Source organism: Oncorhynchus mykiss, chromosome 10, assembly GCF_057628025.1.
Source record: "Oncorhynchus mykiss isolate SJ-2025 chromosome 10, ASM5762802v1, whole genome shotgun sequence".
Taxonomy (NCBI): domain Eukaryota; kingdom Metazoa; phylum Chordata; class Actinopteri; order Salmoniformes; family Salmonidae; genus Oncorhynchus; species Oncorhynchus mykiss.
Window position 1 is genome coordinate 70,937,501 of NC_143031.1, and position 19,021 is coordinate 70,956,521.

The 19,021-nt window shown below is 46.3% G+C and overlaps 1 protein-coding gene across 4 annotated transcripts in view; it reads right to left on the reverse strand.

Annotated features, from left to right (window-relative positions):
- Positions 1-15,035, reverse strand: part of LOC110534556 (endophilin-A1) — a 56,607-nt gene extending 41,572 nt beyond the window's left edge. For all 4 annotated transcript variants that reach the window (XM_036933754.2, XM_036933752.2, XM_090188646.1 and 1 more), the window contains exon 1: positions 14,750-15,035. In XM_036933754.2, the coding sequence (XP_036789649.1) occupies positions 14,750-14,794 (45 nt within the window). In that variant the 5' untranslated portion in view covers positions 14,795-15,035. The remainder of the gene's footprint in view (positions 1-14,749) is intronic.
- Between the last annotated feature and the right edge of the window lie 3,986 nt (positions 15,036-19,021).

Genomic DNA, 19,021 nt, shown 5'->3' on the forward strand with positions numbered 1-19,021 from the left:
CATTTTTTTAAATATATGTTTTCACTTTGTCATTATGGGGTATTGTGTGTAGATGGGTGAGAAACAAAATCGATTTATTTCATTTTAAATTCAGGCTGTAACAACATGTGGAACAAGTCAAGGTGTATGAATACTTTCTGAAGGCACTGTATATCCCTACAGCAATCTATTATCACCATCCATAACTCAGGTGTGTGTGGTCTGGTCTCCAGACACAGAGACACTGTGTGTGTGTGTGTGTGTGTGTGTGTGTTTGAGAGAGGTAGGGGGAATCCTATCTCTAATAGGATTCTGGTAATAAAGCTGTGTGGCCTGGATGCTCTGCATGTTTAAACACAGAGAAAGTGTATGTGTGTTTGTAAGTGTGCATGTGTGTGTTCTCCTGGGCCGTGTCACCATGTGCATGTGTGTGTTCTCCTGGGCCGTGTCACCATGTGTGTGTTCTCCTGGACCGTGTCACCATGTGTGTGTTCTCCTGGGCCGTATCACCATATGCAGGTGTGCCTTACTAGCCACAGATGTAGCACTGATGACTCCTATTGAATCCATCCAATTTGTGACGCCCCTAATACTGCCTCCATCTTGGACCGGGCCAATGCTGAACATGAAACAGCCTATCATCAACACATAATACCAATAACAATATTTAGATTTTAGAATACCATGTGTTAAGGAACCCCTCACCTGTCTTCCTTCTGGAGGCTTCTGGAACTTTCCCCTCCCAGTCCATCCTCTCAGCCCCAGCCTTCCTGTGTTTCCCAGCCGCAGTAGGTGATGCCCAGAATATGTAATATCTAACTCCTGAATAAAACATCTTTCATGGCCTGAATACTGATGTTATGGGGGGAGGGGGAGAGGGAGAGACGGAGGAGAAAGAGAGAGCTGCTATATCTGCCTCCGACCAAACTGCCTAGTTTATTGTCCAGGCGTCATCACTCTCCAAGACAGGGACGGGGAAATACAAAGGAATGAATGAGTGATGACTGGCCGTGACTGTGCCGTCAGCTCATAGAACTACACTCTCCGGTAACACTTTCAGCCTACAGTCATTATGACGAGAGAGGATCGTTTTTTAAAAAGTGTCCCTTTCAATGGTCAGTCATTCACAAACACAGAGAGAACTTTAGAACAGTAGGCTAATTAGTGGAATTAGCTGTTCACTAATCAGTGTCCATGTCACCATTCATTGTCTCTCTCTAGGCATTAGTTGCCTAGCTACGGGGCGTTCTAACCCAGGGCAAAGGGATTAGGATTATCGGGAGTGGTTCTGTGGATGTCATCTATTAACCTCTATAATACTGATCCAGAGTCAGCCCAGCGCACTACCCGTTCTCTGTATTTGACAAGCTCAGCTCACTCAATACCCTAATGGACTGGGCCTGTACTCACAAAGCGTTTCAGAGTACGAGTGCTGATCCAGGATGTAAGCTGATTTCTGGGATGTCTCCTGATCTGACAAACAGCGCTGTAGCTCTGCTACTTTCCATAGGCGGATGCAGTGGATTGAGACGCAAACAATGTGAAAAACACATATCTAGCTAAACTGACAGATTCATTTTTATTATGTTACTTAGGATGTACTCTAGGGGGGTTTAAACAGATCATTACACAGCTCCACATTGTGTTGGGGACAATAAAAGGCTGCTTCCAACCTTGTTTTGGAGAATTTGGCAGTACGTCCAACTGGCCTCAACCCCAGACCATGTATAATCACACCAGTCCAGGACCTCCACGTCCGGCTTCTTCACCGGTGGGATCATCTGAGATCAGCCACCCGGACAGCTGATGAAACTGTGGGTTTGCACAACCAAATCATTTCTGCGCACAAACATCTCAGGGAAGCTCATCGGTGCACCCGTCAACAACCAAAGTACTTTGAGCAAATACACTCCAAGAAGAGGTACTGTAAGTAAAAACACAGTACATCCTGAGGGGAGTGAATTGGCAGGCAAATATCCAGAGTAATATAGAGGTACTTTGAAGAAGAAAATAAAGCTCAGATGAAAAGGAGGGGTAAGGAATATCTTCAGGTACTAGAGTGATGAGAGGATCCAGTGTACAGCACCACTTCTGCTGTACTGCAGAACTACATTTAAATTGGCCAGGACTACCCTCACACACACCCACGCACCAAGGACTACCCTCACACACACACCCACGCACCAAGGACTACCCTCACACACACCCACGCACCAAGGACTACCCTTACACACACCCACGCACCAAGGACTACCCTTACACACACCCACGCACCAAGGAACGAACACACACACCCACGCACCAAGGAACGAACACACACACCCACGCACCAAGGAACGAACACACACACCCACGCACCAAGGAACGAACACACACACCCACGCACCAAGGAACGAACACACACACCCACGCACCAAGGACTACCCTCACACACACCCACGCACCAAGGAACGAACACACACACCCACGCACCAAGGAACGAACACACACACCCACGCACCAAGGACTACCCTCACACACACCCACGCACCAAGGAACGAACACACACACCCACGCACCAAGGACTACCCTCACACACACCCACGCACCAAGGACTACCCTCACACACACACCCACGCACCAAGGACTACCCTCACACACACACCCACGCACCAAGGACTACCCTCACACACACACCCACGCACCAAGGACTACCCTCACACACACACCCACGCACCAAGGAACGAACACACACACCCACGCACCAAGGACTACCCTCACACACACCCACGCACCAAGGAACGAACACACACACCCACGCACCAAGGAACGAACACACACACCCACGCACCAAGGACTACCCTCACACACACCCACGCACCAAGGACTACCCTCACACACACACCCACGCACCAAGGACTACCCTCACACACACACCCACGCACCAAGGACTACCCTCACACACACACCCACGCACCAAGGACTACCCTCACACACACACCCACGCACCAAGGAACGAACACACACACCCACGCACCAAGGAACGAACACACACACCCACGCACCAAGGAACGAACACACACACCCACGCACCAAGGAACGAACACACACACCCACGCACCAAGGACTACCCTCACACACACCCACGCACCAAGGACTACCCTCACACACACACCCACGCACCAAGGACTACCCTCACACACACACCCACGCACCAAGGAACGAACACACACACCCACGCACCAAGGAACGAACACACACACCCACGCACCAAGGAACGAACACACACACCCACGCACCAAGGAACGAACACACACACCCACGCACCAAGGACTACCCTCACACACACCCACGCACCAAGGACTACCCTCACACACACCCACGCACCAAGGACTACCCTCACACACACCCACGCACCAAGGAACGAACACACCCACCCACGCACCAAGGAACGAACACACACACCCACCCACGCACCAAGGAACGAACACACACACCCACCCACGCACCAAGGAACGAACACACACACCCACCCACGCACCAAGGAACGAACACACACACCCACCCACGCACCAAGGAACGAACACACACACCCACCCACGCACCAAGGAACGAACACACACACCCACCCACGCACCAAGGAACGAACACACACACCCACCCACGCACCAAGGAACGAACACACACACCCACCCACGCACCAAGGAACGAACACACACACCCACGCACCAAGGAACGAACACACACACCCACGCACCAAGGAACGAACACACACACCCACGCACCAAGGAACGAACACACACACATTTGTCGGCTAGTCCATTCTAGGACAATTCAATTGACAAATCTACCATTCTCCACTCCTAACAGAACAATATCCATGCATCCTTGGTCTTCGGGTGCTTTAGCCCGAGAGTATTCACTGAAGCTCAGTACAGGAAGTAAAGGCAGCATTGGAGATTCATAGCTACTCGCCACCATCTCTCACTATAACAGTCTTTTCCCAAATCAATACAACCGCTGTAAAGGCATTTACTCCACCCATCAATAACTGAGTAATGGACTTTTGCCAGTGGTGCAAATAAACAATATCTTCCTATGAGCTCAGAAGAAAAACTAAATCAACCAGGAAATAGACCAAGATTGAAGGGTGAGAAAGTGTTAGTCGTTGCGTAACGTCTCATTGATGAAGGTATATTGAGCTGGTTTCAGGAGCAATACAGATTTCTTCATGAGGCAGTTCTAGTGTAAGACTATTAGGCAGTGTGTGTGTGTGTGTGTGTGTTAGCTTATTAGGGCAGCGCTGAAGTGAGAATCCAGTCAGTGAAAGATGACTATAGAGATTGTGCCGTGTGTGTAGGTACATCGGGTGTTTGGGACTTGATCCTCTCAGCTACTGTTCTCTTCTTTGTTCCCCTGCCTACAGTATTTTGGCATGAGTCCTGCCTTTCCCACCATCTCCCTTTATTTCTCTCTCTCCACCCCTCTCGCCCTATCCCTCCCTCCTCTCTTATCTCCCAGATGGATCGGTTCTCCCCTGCACTGCACTGCAGTATACATGACTAGGAGCAGCAGAATGAGAAAGAGGAAGGAGAGGCAGACCAGATGACTCACCCTCTCCTCTCACAATCTGCGGCCCTACAGGCCCCTAGGCAGGCTGCAGCCACATCCAGGGAGTCCAACGCTGCTGCCACACACACACACACACACACACACACACACTACTAAATCAGCAATCACAATGGATGCACACATAAACATGTATTGACCAAGCACACAGAACACTACTAAATCCATCACAACGGATGCACCATTCCTGAAGTAGACATATCCTAAAGCCTCTCCCCACAACGCCTCTCTCTCCTCAACTACATCCATACCAAAGACACCATGCTAAATGTTATACGTTGCTGGATTACTATGGTCAGGTGGATTATACCGTGGTCCTAAATCCACAGCTACATCTTCCTGAGCTGAAAGGGATTCCCATGTACTGAGTGACCCTGGTCTGCAGTGCTAGAGGCAGCCTTTGGACTGTTCTAATGATGACAGCTAATGACGCGTGTCCTCCAGACACTGTTGATGTACATGGTGTTGTACCCTCTTCCAACTCGGCACAGACACAGCAAACACACACAGGCTGAATATGATTGTGTTTGTTTGTGTGTGGCCTTGCTGCAGGGACTGCTTGCTACTACAGTGGATGGATTCTCTCCCTCTGCAACAAGCCATGGAAAGGGGATTTAAGTGAACCGAAGTGAAGAGCAGTCGTGGATGTTTTGTCTCGCTGGCCTCTTGGAGACGGGCCCTTTATACTCTAATCAGACGGCACCAAATGTTCTGGAAACACCAGCCTGAGAGGCTGAGAGGAAGACAACAGTTGCTACATAATGTCAGAGACATTATCAGTGTGCCCTCGGCTCAGGGTGGCGTCTACCGGTCACCATAACATTCAACACTGGCAGATGTTTGATACGGGCAGTTCAACAGGTCAAAGGTAGAACATCAGTACTTTGTTACAGTAGATCAAATACAAGGGAAACAATCATTCAATTACAATCATCAATGCCTTTGTCATCTCTCCCATCTATGGTAAACAGCACTCAGATTCATCTTCTTCCTTTAAATAACCACTTTACACCAATCAACAAGAGATCAATGACACTACCAATCTTCTGATTGGCAGGGAAATGTGAATGACAGGAGGCAGAGCAAATGCCTTTAAGGGACACCTGTCACAATGCCCAACGTTGTAAGCTCTGCAATAGTCTATATGCCGGGGAGCTAGGGTCAGTCTGTTATGTCTGTTGGAATTCTCCCGTCTTATCTGGTGTCCTGTGTGAATTTAAGTAAGCCCCCTCTAATTCTCTCGCCCTCCCCTCCTGGCAGGACCATGCCTCAGGACTACCTGGCCTGATGACTACTTGCTGTCCCCAGTCAACCTGGTCACGCTGCTGCTCCAGTTTCAACTGTTCTGCCTGCAGCGATAGAACCCTGAACTGTTCACCGGACGTGCTACCTTGTCCCGCACCGGCTGTTTAGGACTCGCTCTCTACCGCACCTGCTCTTTAGGACTCGCTCTCTACCGCACCTGCTGTCTTGACCTCTGAATGCTCGGGTATGAAAAGCCAACTGACATTTACTCCTGAGGTACTGACCTGTTACACCCTCTACAACCACTGTGATTATTATTTGACCCTGCTGGTCATCTTTGAACATCTTGAAGAACAATCTGGCCTTAATGGTCATGTACTCTTATAATCTCCACCCGGCACAGCCAGAAGAGGACTGGCCACCCCTCAGAGCCTGGTTCCTCTCTAGGTTTCTTCCTAGGTTCATGCCTTTCTAGGGAGTTTTTCCTAACCACCGTGCTTCTACATCTACTTCGTTATTAAAGATTAGTGCAGAGGTAATCTTAAGTGTACAAAAGTCATGCAAGACCGAAAGGTTTTAAAAATGCTGCACACACTTCAGAAAGAAAGAGAGAGGAGAGAGAGAGAGAGAGAGAGAGGCAGAAAGAGAGAGGAGGCAGAGAGAAAGAGAGACTTCTCTTCTAATAGACTACAGACCATCTCTAATTAGAAGAATTGCGGCTAGATGGGACCGACTTATTTTCTCCCTGAAGGGGGAACTACTGTACAACACAAAAGAGACAGAAGAAGAAGTAGGAAAGAACCACTGCTGTAGTTTCTCAATTCCTCTTGCACTTGTGATTTGCACATAACCTTGCCTCATGTGTTCATGCTGTTCTGATACCATATCTGCATGATGATGGCAGCTGTAGTCTAGAACAGATAGTATTCAGTTACAGCTCTTCCCACGCTGGACTGACCGAGATAAGAGGTTGAATGCACCTCCACGTATTATGGAGAGATGTCTCTGTCTCGGTCACACACACACACCCAACCTTTCCAAAACAAAACCCCCACACGTTGCTTCATGCTGGTACCACAGCTGTTGCGGACAAAGCAGAGCAGTATAAACCCTGTTCTCCACCCTGGGATAAACACGGCCATGTTTTACACCTGTCCATAGGAGTTACAGAAACACCACCCACCGGTCCTTTATTTGGAGATGTGGAGTTAGTAATAAAGCCATCATCAAAATGACTATCAATCTCTCTACTCATCATAATCGTCTTGTAGTTGTCGTCTATGCTATTCTGATAACTACCATGTGATGGGGGAGCATAGAAATAGAACCTGTCATAGATATGAATTCTGTCATTCAATTTCTATGTGGGGAAACATGTCTGATGTCTTCCACTGACCTGGTTCAGTAGCTCTTAGTGCCACCTGATATCCATAGAGAAACTGCAGCATCATATCTCAGGAATACACACACACACACACACACAGACCAGACAGACCAGACAGACACATCTGCTCGCTCGCTGTCTTGCTGCGGTCTATCTGTGCCACAGTAGCTCTCAGAAGAAGAAAGCACAAGAGGCTTGAATCATTTATCAGACACAGCAGTGGAGTGAAGAAACGCTGCTTCATTAAGAACAGTGACTTAACACACAACGTTCACAACGCTCTACTTTAACCTCTACTGAACAGAGACCTCCATGCTATTTTACTCCTGTTCTCACCCATGTAGCTAAGCCAACCATATTAGCCAGTGGAATAACCTGCCATGTAATAGGGTATAAGAAGATTACAGTAGCCATATAGCTTAGAATCACCAATGTCGACAGCATTAAAATCAACTAAACGTGTCGGCGGCCCGACTTTCCCTTCTGACATTTATCTAAAACATCCATTTCTGTACAGCCAAAGACCCTGCAGACACTTTCTGAAGCTCCCCATTTCCTCTCCTCCTTCCCCCTCTCTCTTTCTCCCTCCCCCAGCAGTAGATGTTTTTGAAGGTATTTTTAGTTACCTGTTGGCAGACTGTTAGTCTGGCTAAGACCTAACTCTCAAAGTCCTCCTTCGGATGTTAGCGCTTGGAGTGGCTCTTTCATGTTGTCAGCACGATGTGTTTATAATGAAGGAGGTCTGTGATTTTCCTGGTTGGTTCTCCTCCATGTCTTTCTGACTTATGGACAACCACACAGGCCCCGAGCTCCGCCCCCTTCCATTACTACTGTTGGATTTTCATATCCATACATTTGAGAGAACCAATCAAACACATCACTCAAATTCTGAGACAAAATTGCATTAACAAACGGCCTCTAGACCAGTGTGTCACAGCTCTCCCCGTGCTGTGATTCACGTGGGTCGCGTCAGCCAGGCTAGTGTCAGCCAGGCTAGTGTCAGCCAGGCTAGTGTCGGCCAGGCTAGCAGACTATTACCATTAGATGCAATGTACTACGGAGCTACCCTGGGCTAAAAACAGAACGTCACAACCAATGTTCTGAGGAGGGCATGTTCTGGTGAAGAAGAGGGTTTCCCCTCTAGCATAACAGAACATGGGGTAGAACAGGGGCTCCCCTTGCAGCATTAGGGAACATCCAGCATGCGCCACATCTATTTCTATGGGTACAAGCATTGTTCATGACACAAACTGTTCACACTTCTCTTGGTGGTGGAGAGAATTTTGCAAGTTTAAAGCTTATTGTCTTGCAATTCTATACATTTTGCCATGTCCAATGTGTATTCATGTGATATTTGAGTGGCTAAAAAATGACAACAATATCTACGGGCTGAAAACCTAAATTAAAAAAACAGCTGATATGGCCGACTTGATCTGGACATTTATAAATAGCTCTCGAAGTAATGACATGACTTACATGACAAGAGGAAGTGATGATGCACTACCCAATTTAGAAATTGCACCTTGTGCATTCTACTAATCTACTAGCCTAGTTCATGTGTTTGCCCCACAACAAACGTTAGCCTAGTTCATGTGTTTGCCCCATAACAAACGTTAGCCTAGTTCATGTGTTTACCCCACAACAAACGTTAGCCTAGTTCATGTGTTTGCCCCACAACAAACGTTAGCCTAGTTCATGTGTTTGCCCCACAACAAACGTTAGCCTAGTTCATGTGTTTGCCCCACAACAAACGTTAGCCTAGTTCATGTGTTTGCCCCATAACAAACGTTAGCCTAGTTCATGTGTTTGCCCCACAACAAACGTTAGCCTAGTTCATGTGTTTGCCCCACAACAAACGTTAGCCTAGTTCATGTGTTTGCCCCACAACAAACGTTAGCCTAGTTCATGTGGGTAGCTGTGGATAAGCAGTAGTCTATGACGTGTGAGAGTCAATCATGCCATGGCTAACATTCAGTATGGGGCCTCTCATCCTACCATGGGAATATAAGCCTGATATTTGGAGAGCATCTGTTCTCCTCCACACTAACTGATGCTTCTGACTCATAGCGCTCTTTCTCTATCCCTCTCTCCATTTCCTTCTTCCTCTTTCACTAAGGACAAAGTCGACGGATGGCGCAACACACACAGTTTCCTCTAGAAATACTCTAAATAACACAACCAATTCGGAAAAACATCCTAGGCGTGAGTCATCCTAATTGCTTCCCAAATCAAAAGACGTAATACAGTCATGTTTCCCAGTGAGCAGGAGAGACTATTTCTCATTGCACCTTATTAAACTTCTGAAATGTCTCATTTCAACTTATAAAGCTTCTCTAGGAAGAGATCAGGATGGATTTGTGTCCAGTGAAGGGATGGAGGGAGACTTGGTTGCTTTAACCTTCATGCCCCGTGCTTCCCTCTCCTCTCTCACCAATATTAAATGGACTGCATTGCAGTTGCCCTTGTACAGTGCGTGCGAGAGAGATTGTGTAAGAGAGTGAACAGTGTGTGTGTGTGTGTGTACACAACTGTTTAAGTGTGTGTACTAAATCCCTCAGTGAAACCAGCAGCTTTTTATGGCCAGTTGTTCCCCACAGAGCCCTGGCCCATAAAGCCTGAGTGAAGAAGGGATAATGCACAGCGTGCAGGAGGGGAATGGAACATAAAATATACACCACAAAGCATCTGCTACATAATCACACAGGCAAGGCAGGGTCTGATGGGTAATTAGCCGTTAGCATTAGCTCTGGTCAATGTCGGGTCAGTTGAGATTCCCGGGACATCCAGTACAATAATGTTCTGGATCATTGCATCTGTTAGAACTGATTTCAGATCAGGTCACTGGACCTTAACCACTATGAGCCAAAGCCACAAAAGGTGACCCTGGATCAGATGTAAACCTTCAAAGGAACAACATACACTTTTGACCTTTTAGAGATAGATGCTTTGTCTTGTAACCAGAACGACCACATATTAAAAACTTATACCAAATCAAATGACATCTTATTGGTCACATACACATGGTTAGCAGGTGGTAATGCAAGTGTAGCGAAATGCTTCTAGTTCCGACAGTGCAGTAATAACTAACAAGTAATCTAACAATTCCACAACAACTACCTAATACACACATATGTAAAGGGGTGAATGAGAATATTTACATATAAATATATGGATGAGCGGCATAGGCAAGGTGCAATAGATGGTATAAAATACAGTATATGCATGTGATATGAGTAACGTAAGATATGTAAACATTATTAAAGTGGCATTATTTAAAGTGACTAGTGATTAATTTATTAAAGTGGCCAGTGATTGGGTCTCAATGTAGGCAGCAGCTTCTCTGAGTTAGTGATGACTGTTTAGCAGTTTGATGGCCTTGAGATAGAGACTGAAAAACAGCTTCTCGGTCCCAGCTTTGATGCACCTGTACTGACCTCACCTTCTGGATAGTAGCAGTGTGAACAGGCAGTGGCTCGGGTGGTTGTTGTCCTTGATGATCTTTTTGGCTGTCCTGTGACATCGGGTCCTGTAGGTGTCATGGAGGGCAAGTAGTTTGCCCCCGGTGATGCGTTGTGCAGACCTCACTACCCTCTGGAGAGCCTTACGGTTGTGGGCGGAGCAGTTGCCGTACCAGGCTGTGATACAGCCCGACAGGATGTTCTCGATTGTGCATCTAAAAGTTTGTGAGGGTTTTGGGTGACAAGCCAAATTTCTTCAGCCTCCAAGGTTGAAGAGGCGCTGTTGCGTCTTCTTCACCACGCTGTCTGTGGGGGTGGAACATTTCAGTTTGTCTGTGATGTGTACGCCGAGGAACTTTAAAACTTTCCACCTTCTCCCCTGCTGTCCCTTCTATGTGGATAGGGGGGTGCTCCCTCTGCTATTTCCTGAAGTCCACGATCATCTCCTTTGTTTTGTTGACGTTGAGTGAGAGGTTGTTTTCCTGACACCACACTCCGAGTGCCCTCACCTCCTCCCTGTAGGCCGTCTCGTCGTTATTGGTAATCAAGCCCACTGCTGTTGTGTCGTCTGCAAACTTGACGAATCAGTTGGTGGCGTGAGTGGCCACGCAGTCGTGGGTGAACAGGGACTACAGGTGTACAGTGTTGAGGGTCAGCCAAGTGGAGACCCCACCCATAAGCCCCTCCTCCCTCCTTAGGCCTGTTCATCCACCCATCTTCCCCACTGATCTCCTCTGTCAGGGGACAGGCATAACATTTGCTCTCAGATGAATAGAGGGAGCCCTGCTGTCACTGCCTGGGAGACTGAGTGCAGCATGCAGAGTGTGTGTGTGTGTGTGTGTGTGCGTGTGTGTGTGTGTGTGTAAAGGCAGATAGCAGGAGAGAGCTCCTCCTATACCTCCTGGGGTTTATACACTCATACACTCATATTGGCAAGCAGCATACCACCCTGCATCCCACTGCTGGCTTGCTTCTGAAGCTAAGCAGGGTTGGTCCCTGGATGGGAGAACAGATGCTGCTGGAAGTGGTGTTGGAGGGCCAGTAGGAGGCACTCTTTCCTCAGGTCTAAGAACTATCCCAATGCCCCAGGGCAGTGATTGGGGACATTGCCCTGTGTAGGGTGCCATCTTTTGGATGGGATATTAAACTTGTGTCCTGACTCTCTGTGGTCACTAAAGATCCCTGGTGTCCTGGCTACATTAACATCATGCCATCATGGCCATCTAATCATCCACAGCTTTCAATTGGCTCGTTCATCCCCCTCCTCTCCCCTGTAACTATTCTCCAGGTCGTTGCTGTAAATGAGAATGTGTTCTCAGTCAACTTACCTGGTAAAATAACAGTAATACATTAAATATAGGCCCATTGCTGTAAAGACCAACGATGTATGACTACATCTGTATGTCTATGGTGACACATACACACAGTCTCTGGGTGCTCCGAGGTCAAATCTAAAGGGAGAGAAAAGGTTTCCCACTGTGACAGTGACAGACAGCTCCCTCCTTCAGGTGTCTTGACCACAACTACATCACTATTCTACCCAGACATGGCTTGGCTACTTCTACCACAAGGATATTTGTACAACTCACTGTTCCTCAAAGTAGTAGTACATATACTCTGACAGGTTGAAACGGCCTTATGATACATTAGAAACCATTAACTTGCATCATTCATTGGTAACACATTGCATGTGGCGTAACAGTTATGGGACACAATGTTCAAAGTGTATTGAACATGAACTGAATGTTGAGATCGAAGCAGCTGACATTCAATGACCTGTTGCTGTGCATTTGGCAGTATTCATTGACTGTATGATTCAGTCATTGTCTTTGCTTGTCTCTTAACAAGTGACTGCACATACAATATTACTGAATTGACTGTCAGCTGATGACTAATGTCATGTGTGTGTGTGGGGGGGTGTGTGTGTGTAGTGTACTAAACCAGTGTGAGAGAGGACAGAGGCCTTGTTTAGACTTGACAGTTCATGCCGTTTTAGTGTTCTGATCATAGAGTTCTGATCATGGAGTTCCGAACGCATCAGGCATCTACATGAAACATGTCTACCGTGTCCACAGTGTGTCTGGATTCCCTTTTCCAGCACTATATTCAAATGCCAGTATTCACTCTACAAAACGGTGGAATAGGCTAAATATGATAACACAACAACTGATGTCAGTTGCTAACTACCGTAGCAAACTAGCCAGCTAACCTCTGTAGCTAGCCTGCAAGCTAGCAAACAAACACTACAGGGATTGCAAACAGGTTAGCAGAACTACCAAACAAAAAATAGTTTTTCTAAATATTAGCTAGCTGGCTAGCATTTATAAGGCCAGCAAACATGTTCCTCACATGCTAGAAACGCATTTCCTCCAATGTTATAATGAAAAGGTGCCTCTCGGTCCCAAAACACAAGTTTTATGGAGACTTGTGGAAGAAGTGCTGATGATGTCGCCCACTGTATGCGCTTTCGGTAGCCTGATTGCATCCACACTGAGGAGGAATCCACACACAATGCAGCCCTGACCACCTCCTGAAGTGGTCAGCCAGATCTGAACACAATCAGACCACAAAGCCACTTTTGTGTGTCTAGGCCAGTCTTTCCAATGCGATCTTCGCATTCTGATAGCAGAAGTAACATGCAAGTGTCAAGTGTAGACATGGCCAGAGTGACAGGGTGACTCAGCCCTGTTCTAGGTCCTCCTGCTGCGTGTGGCCCAGAGCGCATGTCACCCTGCACTCCAACACAACACCCCCGCGAACTCTCCAGGGAGGTTAAACCCAGCTTGAAGATAAAATGTAAGCCCTTCAGTTAGAGACACTCAGGGCTGGTGCAGAACACGTCTTTGGACATCACTTTGGCAGGACTGAACCGGGCGTTTTAAAGGGGACAGGCCAATGGGGCGCACAGACACTTCCCAACGGTGTCTTAAATCCGTCCAAAGTGATTAAAACAGCATTAGCTATAGTCTATTTTTAAACCAGTAAAAACACTAAACAGAGATTGGGATGGCCCTAAACCATATTGCAGTGTGTAGATGCGTCCACCGGGATGCATTACAATTATACTTAAATGACGGATCATTTCACACATTGTACGGTTTTCTGCATCGTCAGCAAGTTGGAGAAAGCACCCCGGGAGGAATTGGATTCAGTAGGCCTAACTCTAGACAGTTTGTCAGGACAGTTAGATGTCGGTCGTGAGATGCCCGGTTTTAGAGGGCGGCGAGGTCAACCTGCGCAACCGCGTTGGGAGGATTTCAACCAGGACTCATTTAACGGTTACATAAAGGCGATTTAATAACGCACTGGTCTAGCCCTTATGGTAGAAAAAACAGATAATAACATTATTCGTTGTTCCAAGCTGGAGTTTTTCTCCGGTACAGGCGGAACGTCATGTGAAGTGGAGAAGGTGTACCCATCATCACATTTTCAGACCATCTGTCCTGTACCGACGGTCTGTGATGTAGACGGTCAGTGCTATCCGGTATCCTTGGGACGTCCCTACACTAAACACTAATCTTAACCATTTAAAACATGCCATTTTCCAATCCGCTAGGGACATCCCAAGGATCCCGGATAGCACGGACCGTAGAGCAAAGGGATTATCGTGAAAACAATCCCCATTTTGTTCTTTTGACCTGAAATCACTCTCTGCATAGAATGTCAAAGGTTAATTTATCACTCTCTCTGCACGTTTCAGAGGGATAAGAATGATGCGGCCCGTGGCGCATTGCTGCGTCGCGCCAGTCCTTTTTAATGTCATTCATTTAGGGGATTCGAGCGCCATTGAAGGCGCATACAGTGCAGTTGTGATAGGAAGATCAATTTCCTCACAATAAAGCGTATTAGCCATGATGCAACCGCGAATATGCTACAAACTGTCTACCACGGAAAAACGCTGCGCATAACTAATGAGGCAGATACCGTTATGTTATCCTTTCAACACCAACCTCACAAAGCATTAACCAGCAATCACGAAAACCCTTGACATTCTCAATGCATCTACACGATTAGGCTACTATATCCAAAAGGCACGACAATGTCCTGTATTATTTGAATTAACAATGCGGCTTACCTGAGTAGCTTTGTGGAACTGTTTCTTAAACCCAGCTACAGACATGGCTCCTGCTGCTGCTATACACGACGATTCTAGATGGATTACGAGCTGATGTGGGATTGTTTTGCAGGAATCTCGGCTCCTAATTGCGTGGGATGATATTGCTTCCGAGGAAAACCCCTCTGTATTGCTCTTAACTATTGGGAATCTCCTTTGAGCGGGGGCCGTGATCAGTGATCAGCATAGTCTACCGAATGTCAAACCCACATGTACGACACGCCAGTGACGTCAGCGCTCCGCAACCAGGTTCTTTTTTTAAAGCAGCAGCGCAGGCTACAGAGTTGGCCAGTCTATCTACCACTGCACGACACGGCATGTTTAAACGGCCATACGCTGTAATCACGCCATTTTAGAGGAGAGTGTGGCGAATAAGGGGATATAAGCGCTAAATCGGGACGTGACATGGCAGACAAGTATGAAAAAACAAATTGGCACGAAGGGAATTACATCACTTGAAGCTAGAATCAAGAATCGGCCTTTCATTCCTATTTTAATAGCCTACGAAATCCAAATAGAACAATGTGCATTACAACCTTGTCAAGACATTGATATAAACCACAGATTAAAAAGGCATATGGGGAGGCAGGGTAGCCTAGTGGTTAGAGCGTTGGACCGAAAGGTTGCAAGTTCAAATCCCCGAGCTTACAAGGTACAAATCTGTCGTTCTTCCCCTGAATAGGCAATTAACCTACTGTTCCTAGGCCGTCATTGAAAATAAGAATTTGTTCTTAACGGACTTGCCTAGTTAAATAAAGGTTTAAAAAAGGAGCCTACCAGACATTGTATCCGCAGTAGCTATGAGTTGGGAGTTTCAGCACCACGTACGTAGCCGGTTCTAGCACCATGGACAGCAACCAGCATGGGCGCTCTAGCAGGAACGATTGGGCACACAGAGCTAAAGGTCCTTTCCACATTAAATAGATTCGACACTTATGACTACAATCCAACTGAAGTCGTAAAGGTACAGATTAAGAACAACAATGAATACACATAAAACATACATGAGCTCAAAAGTTGAGCCTATTCAATCTAAACTTAATTCCAATAAATGATACGACTAAAACATCAAATGTGTTCACACATATTGAATAGCCTAACACACCTAGCCTACACACCATCCGGCCATCACAATATTCTTGGCCTGCTTACTATAAAAAAGTAGCCTAGCTATGGTCCTTAAATTAACACTGAGCTGAAGAAGCTTCACATTTTTGCAGCTCAGCCCTTAGGCGCCAGACGGCAGGCCGATAGTTTCATTTTGGCAAACAGTTTGAGATGCATCCAATATGGACACTATTACAGCCCTGGAAGAGGGCCCAAGCTAAATGTCGATATCTAGCTATAAAATTACACACGGTGTAGCTGGAGGCCCTGTGATAGGTAACTTCTGAAATATATATTGGTGGAAATTAAAGACTTGGCTTATATGCCTGCCCTGGAAATGAGTAGCCTTCATTCTTGTGTAACTATATAACGTCAGTTCAATTTACTCATTACTTTCTTCCCCCTGTTCATTGACTATCCCTAATACAGAACTCAAGTAGATCTATGGTTGTTGGTGAACAGCCTCAATGTGCAACAATAACATTGTATTACAGATTAATTGCTTATTTTTGCAAGCTGAAGCCATATTATGCATTTTCTGGGTCAGTGGTGGGAGGTCTAGGCCTATGACATGATCGCAGTGTGTGTGTGTGTGTGTGAGAGAGAGTCATATTGAGTGTGATAAACACTATTACTCACACATATGGTTAACACTAATAAACAACATGGGGTATGATTCATGGTGATACGTGTGAATAATGCAGAAGCAGGTAATTAGTGCATTATGGTGATATGGCATGGAGGCGGCGGTGTGACTCAAATCCATTTAATTCGTCCAGCAAATGTGAACACAACATTCGACTCGCTTGTAGGTTTAGGCCCAAACCGGCATACAAAGTAGTTAGTCAATGCCAGTGCAGGCAGGCCAGTCTTTCCTATGGGAAATAGGGCCATCATGTGGACAACAACCCAAAGTGCATCTATTAAAAAAACATGACTGTCTGGCACTATGTATTTCTTTCAGAACTACTGTATAACACTGTATTGCCGCCACCTTGTGGTCAAATGGTATACGCAGCACGTAAGGCCCAAACGCTAAAATACATGTCTGCTTGAATGATAAAGTACATTGTCTTGGCGACACCTTGTGGTCAAATGGTAGACCTGGGCGCACAGCGAATGAACAATGGACAGAAGAAGCATCTACGCTCTAATTAACATGCCACTGGGGCAGTGGCGATTTTAGCATGTCAATCTTGGTGGGGCAAACTCAACATATATTTTTTAGATGTATGCCAGCAAAGCCACTATACAATACAACACTAAACAATGCATTAATGGTGACAAAGGTGCCCACAAACTGTTAAGGCCAACATAAATCTGTCCCAACAGCAGAGCTTTCTTTTCAACACAATGGAGTGAATACTTACCATGCTACACCTGGCTATCAACAGCGCCATGTCTGGCCTCGAAACAGTTTATTCAGCCTCATTTACTGGCTTAAAAATAAATAAATACATAGCTGATATGGCTGACTTGCTTAAACAAATGTGGTTTCTACTGACAATTGAGATGTACAAACTGTGGCATAAGGGAACAATGAGCAGATAAGAGGCAATCCGTAACTTTGATTAAGACATTAATGAGCAAGCTAAAACAGACGTAGTCAATATAGCTATTTGTTCAGCACTTTTGAAGTGTACAGTGCCAGAATTCAGAACATGGGCCGTTCTTACAGTATTGTCCCTATACACCAAGTCAGAAACGTAGGATTAATAAAGGGGGCATATAAGGAGACAATGAAAGCTCCTACAATATTCGATGATGACATTTCTCTAAAACAGGCTATAGGCTACATGTGCACCACCAAGTCAGAACAGTAGGCTAAATTATGAGGGGGAAAGGGACCAAACTATTAGGTTGAGGCACATGGGCTACTAACAGCTTACTACACAACATACACTAAGTATTACTTTCTTAGCCTCAGTATACATATTTCCCTGACATATTACATAATTTATTCAGCAGCATACCATACATATTTGGACTCGTTGTGCTGTGCTAACTTGAACAGGAAGGTGGCGCGGCGGTCCTTCTTGTGGGAAAATTTGGCAGTCTGGCATTCTATGGAATTATGGTGCTTTCAAGACTACTGGGAACCCAGAAAAAAACAAGATCGAATCATGACGTCAATGATCTTCAGGTATGCCTCCCGGGTGGAGCAGTGGTTAAGGGCGCTGTACTGCAAAGCCAGCTGTGTCATCAGAGACTCTGGGTTTGCGTCCAGGCTCTGTCGTAACCGGCCGCGACCGGGAGGTTCATGGGGCGACGCACAATTGGCCTAGCGTCGTCCGGGTTAGGGAGGGCTTGGTCTGTAGGGATGTCCTTGTCTCATCGCGCACCAGCTACTCCTGTGGCGGGCTGGGCACAGTGCACGCTAACCAAGGTTGCCAGGTGCACAGTGTTTCCTCCGACACATTGGTGCGGCTGGCTTCCGGGTTGGATGCGCGCTGTGTTAAGAAGCAGTGCGGCTGGTTGGGTTGTGTATCGGAGGACGCATGACTTTCAACCTTCGTCTCTCCCGAGCCCGTACGGGAGTTGTAGCGATGAGACAAGATAGTAGCTACTACAACAATTGGACACCACGAAATTGGGGAGAAAAAAGGTGTAAAAATTCAACAACAAACAAAAAAAAAAAAAAAAAAAAAAAAAAAAGATCTTCAGGTCAGAACTCTAGAAAGTGGCTGAGTTCCCAACTTGAAATTCCGAGATGGATGACTGTTCAAAACTTATTTTCCCAGTCGGAGTTCCCAGTTGTCTTGAACTCACTGAAGTCTGAGATTTCCCAGTTCCGAGTTTCCAGTTGTTTTGAACAGTCATGATGGATTGACAGCATGGCCAATATATTCAACCTTTTCTGGCCCTGGGTGTTGCGTGTGAATGTTTATCCTTTTAAGCTTGGAAAAGAGACCCTGAAACCCAGACTTGGACCACACACCCTCTCCACCCAATAGCAGGGAGGGGAAGCTAAATAGTGATTACTTTGCAATGCTTGCAGTTGCCACTGATTCCTTCCAAACCACTCATTGTTGAATTTGCGATTTACAACTTGTGTAGTGTTTATGTCCAATGGCCGATGAGCACCGATACGCTTTATCTACAATTTTTCTTCAAATGACAAGGATT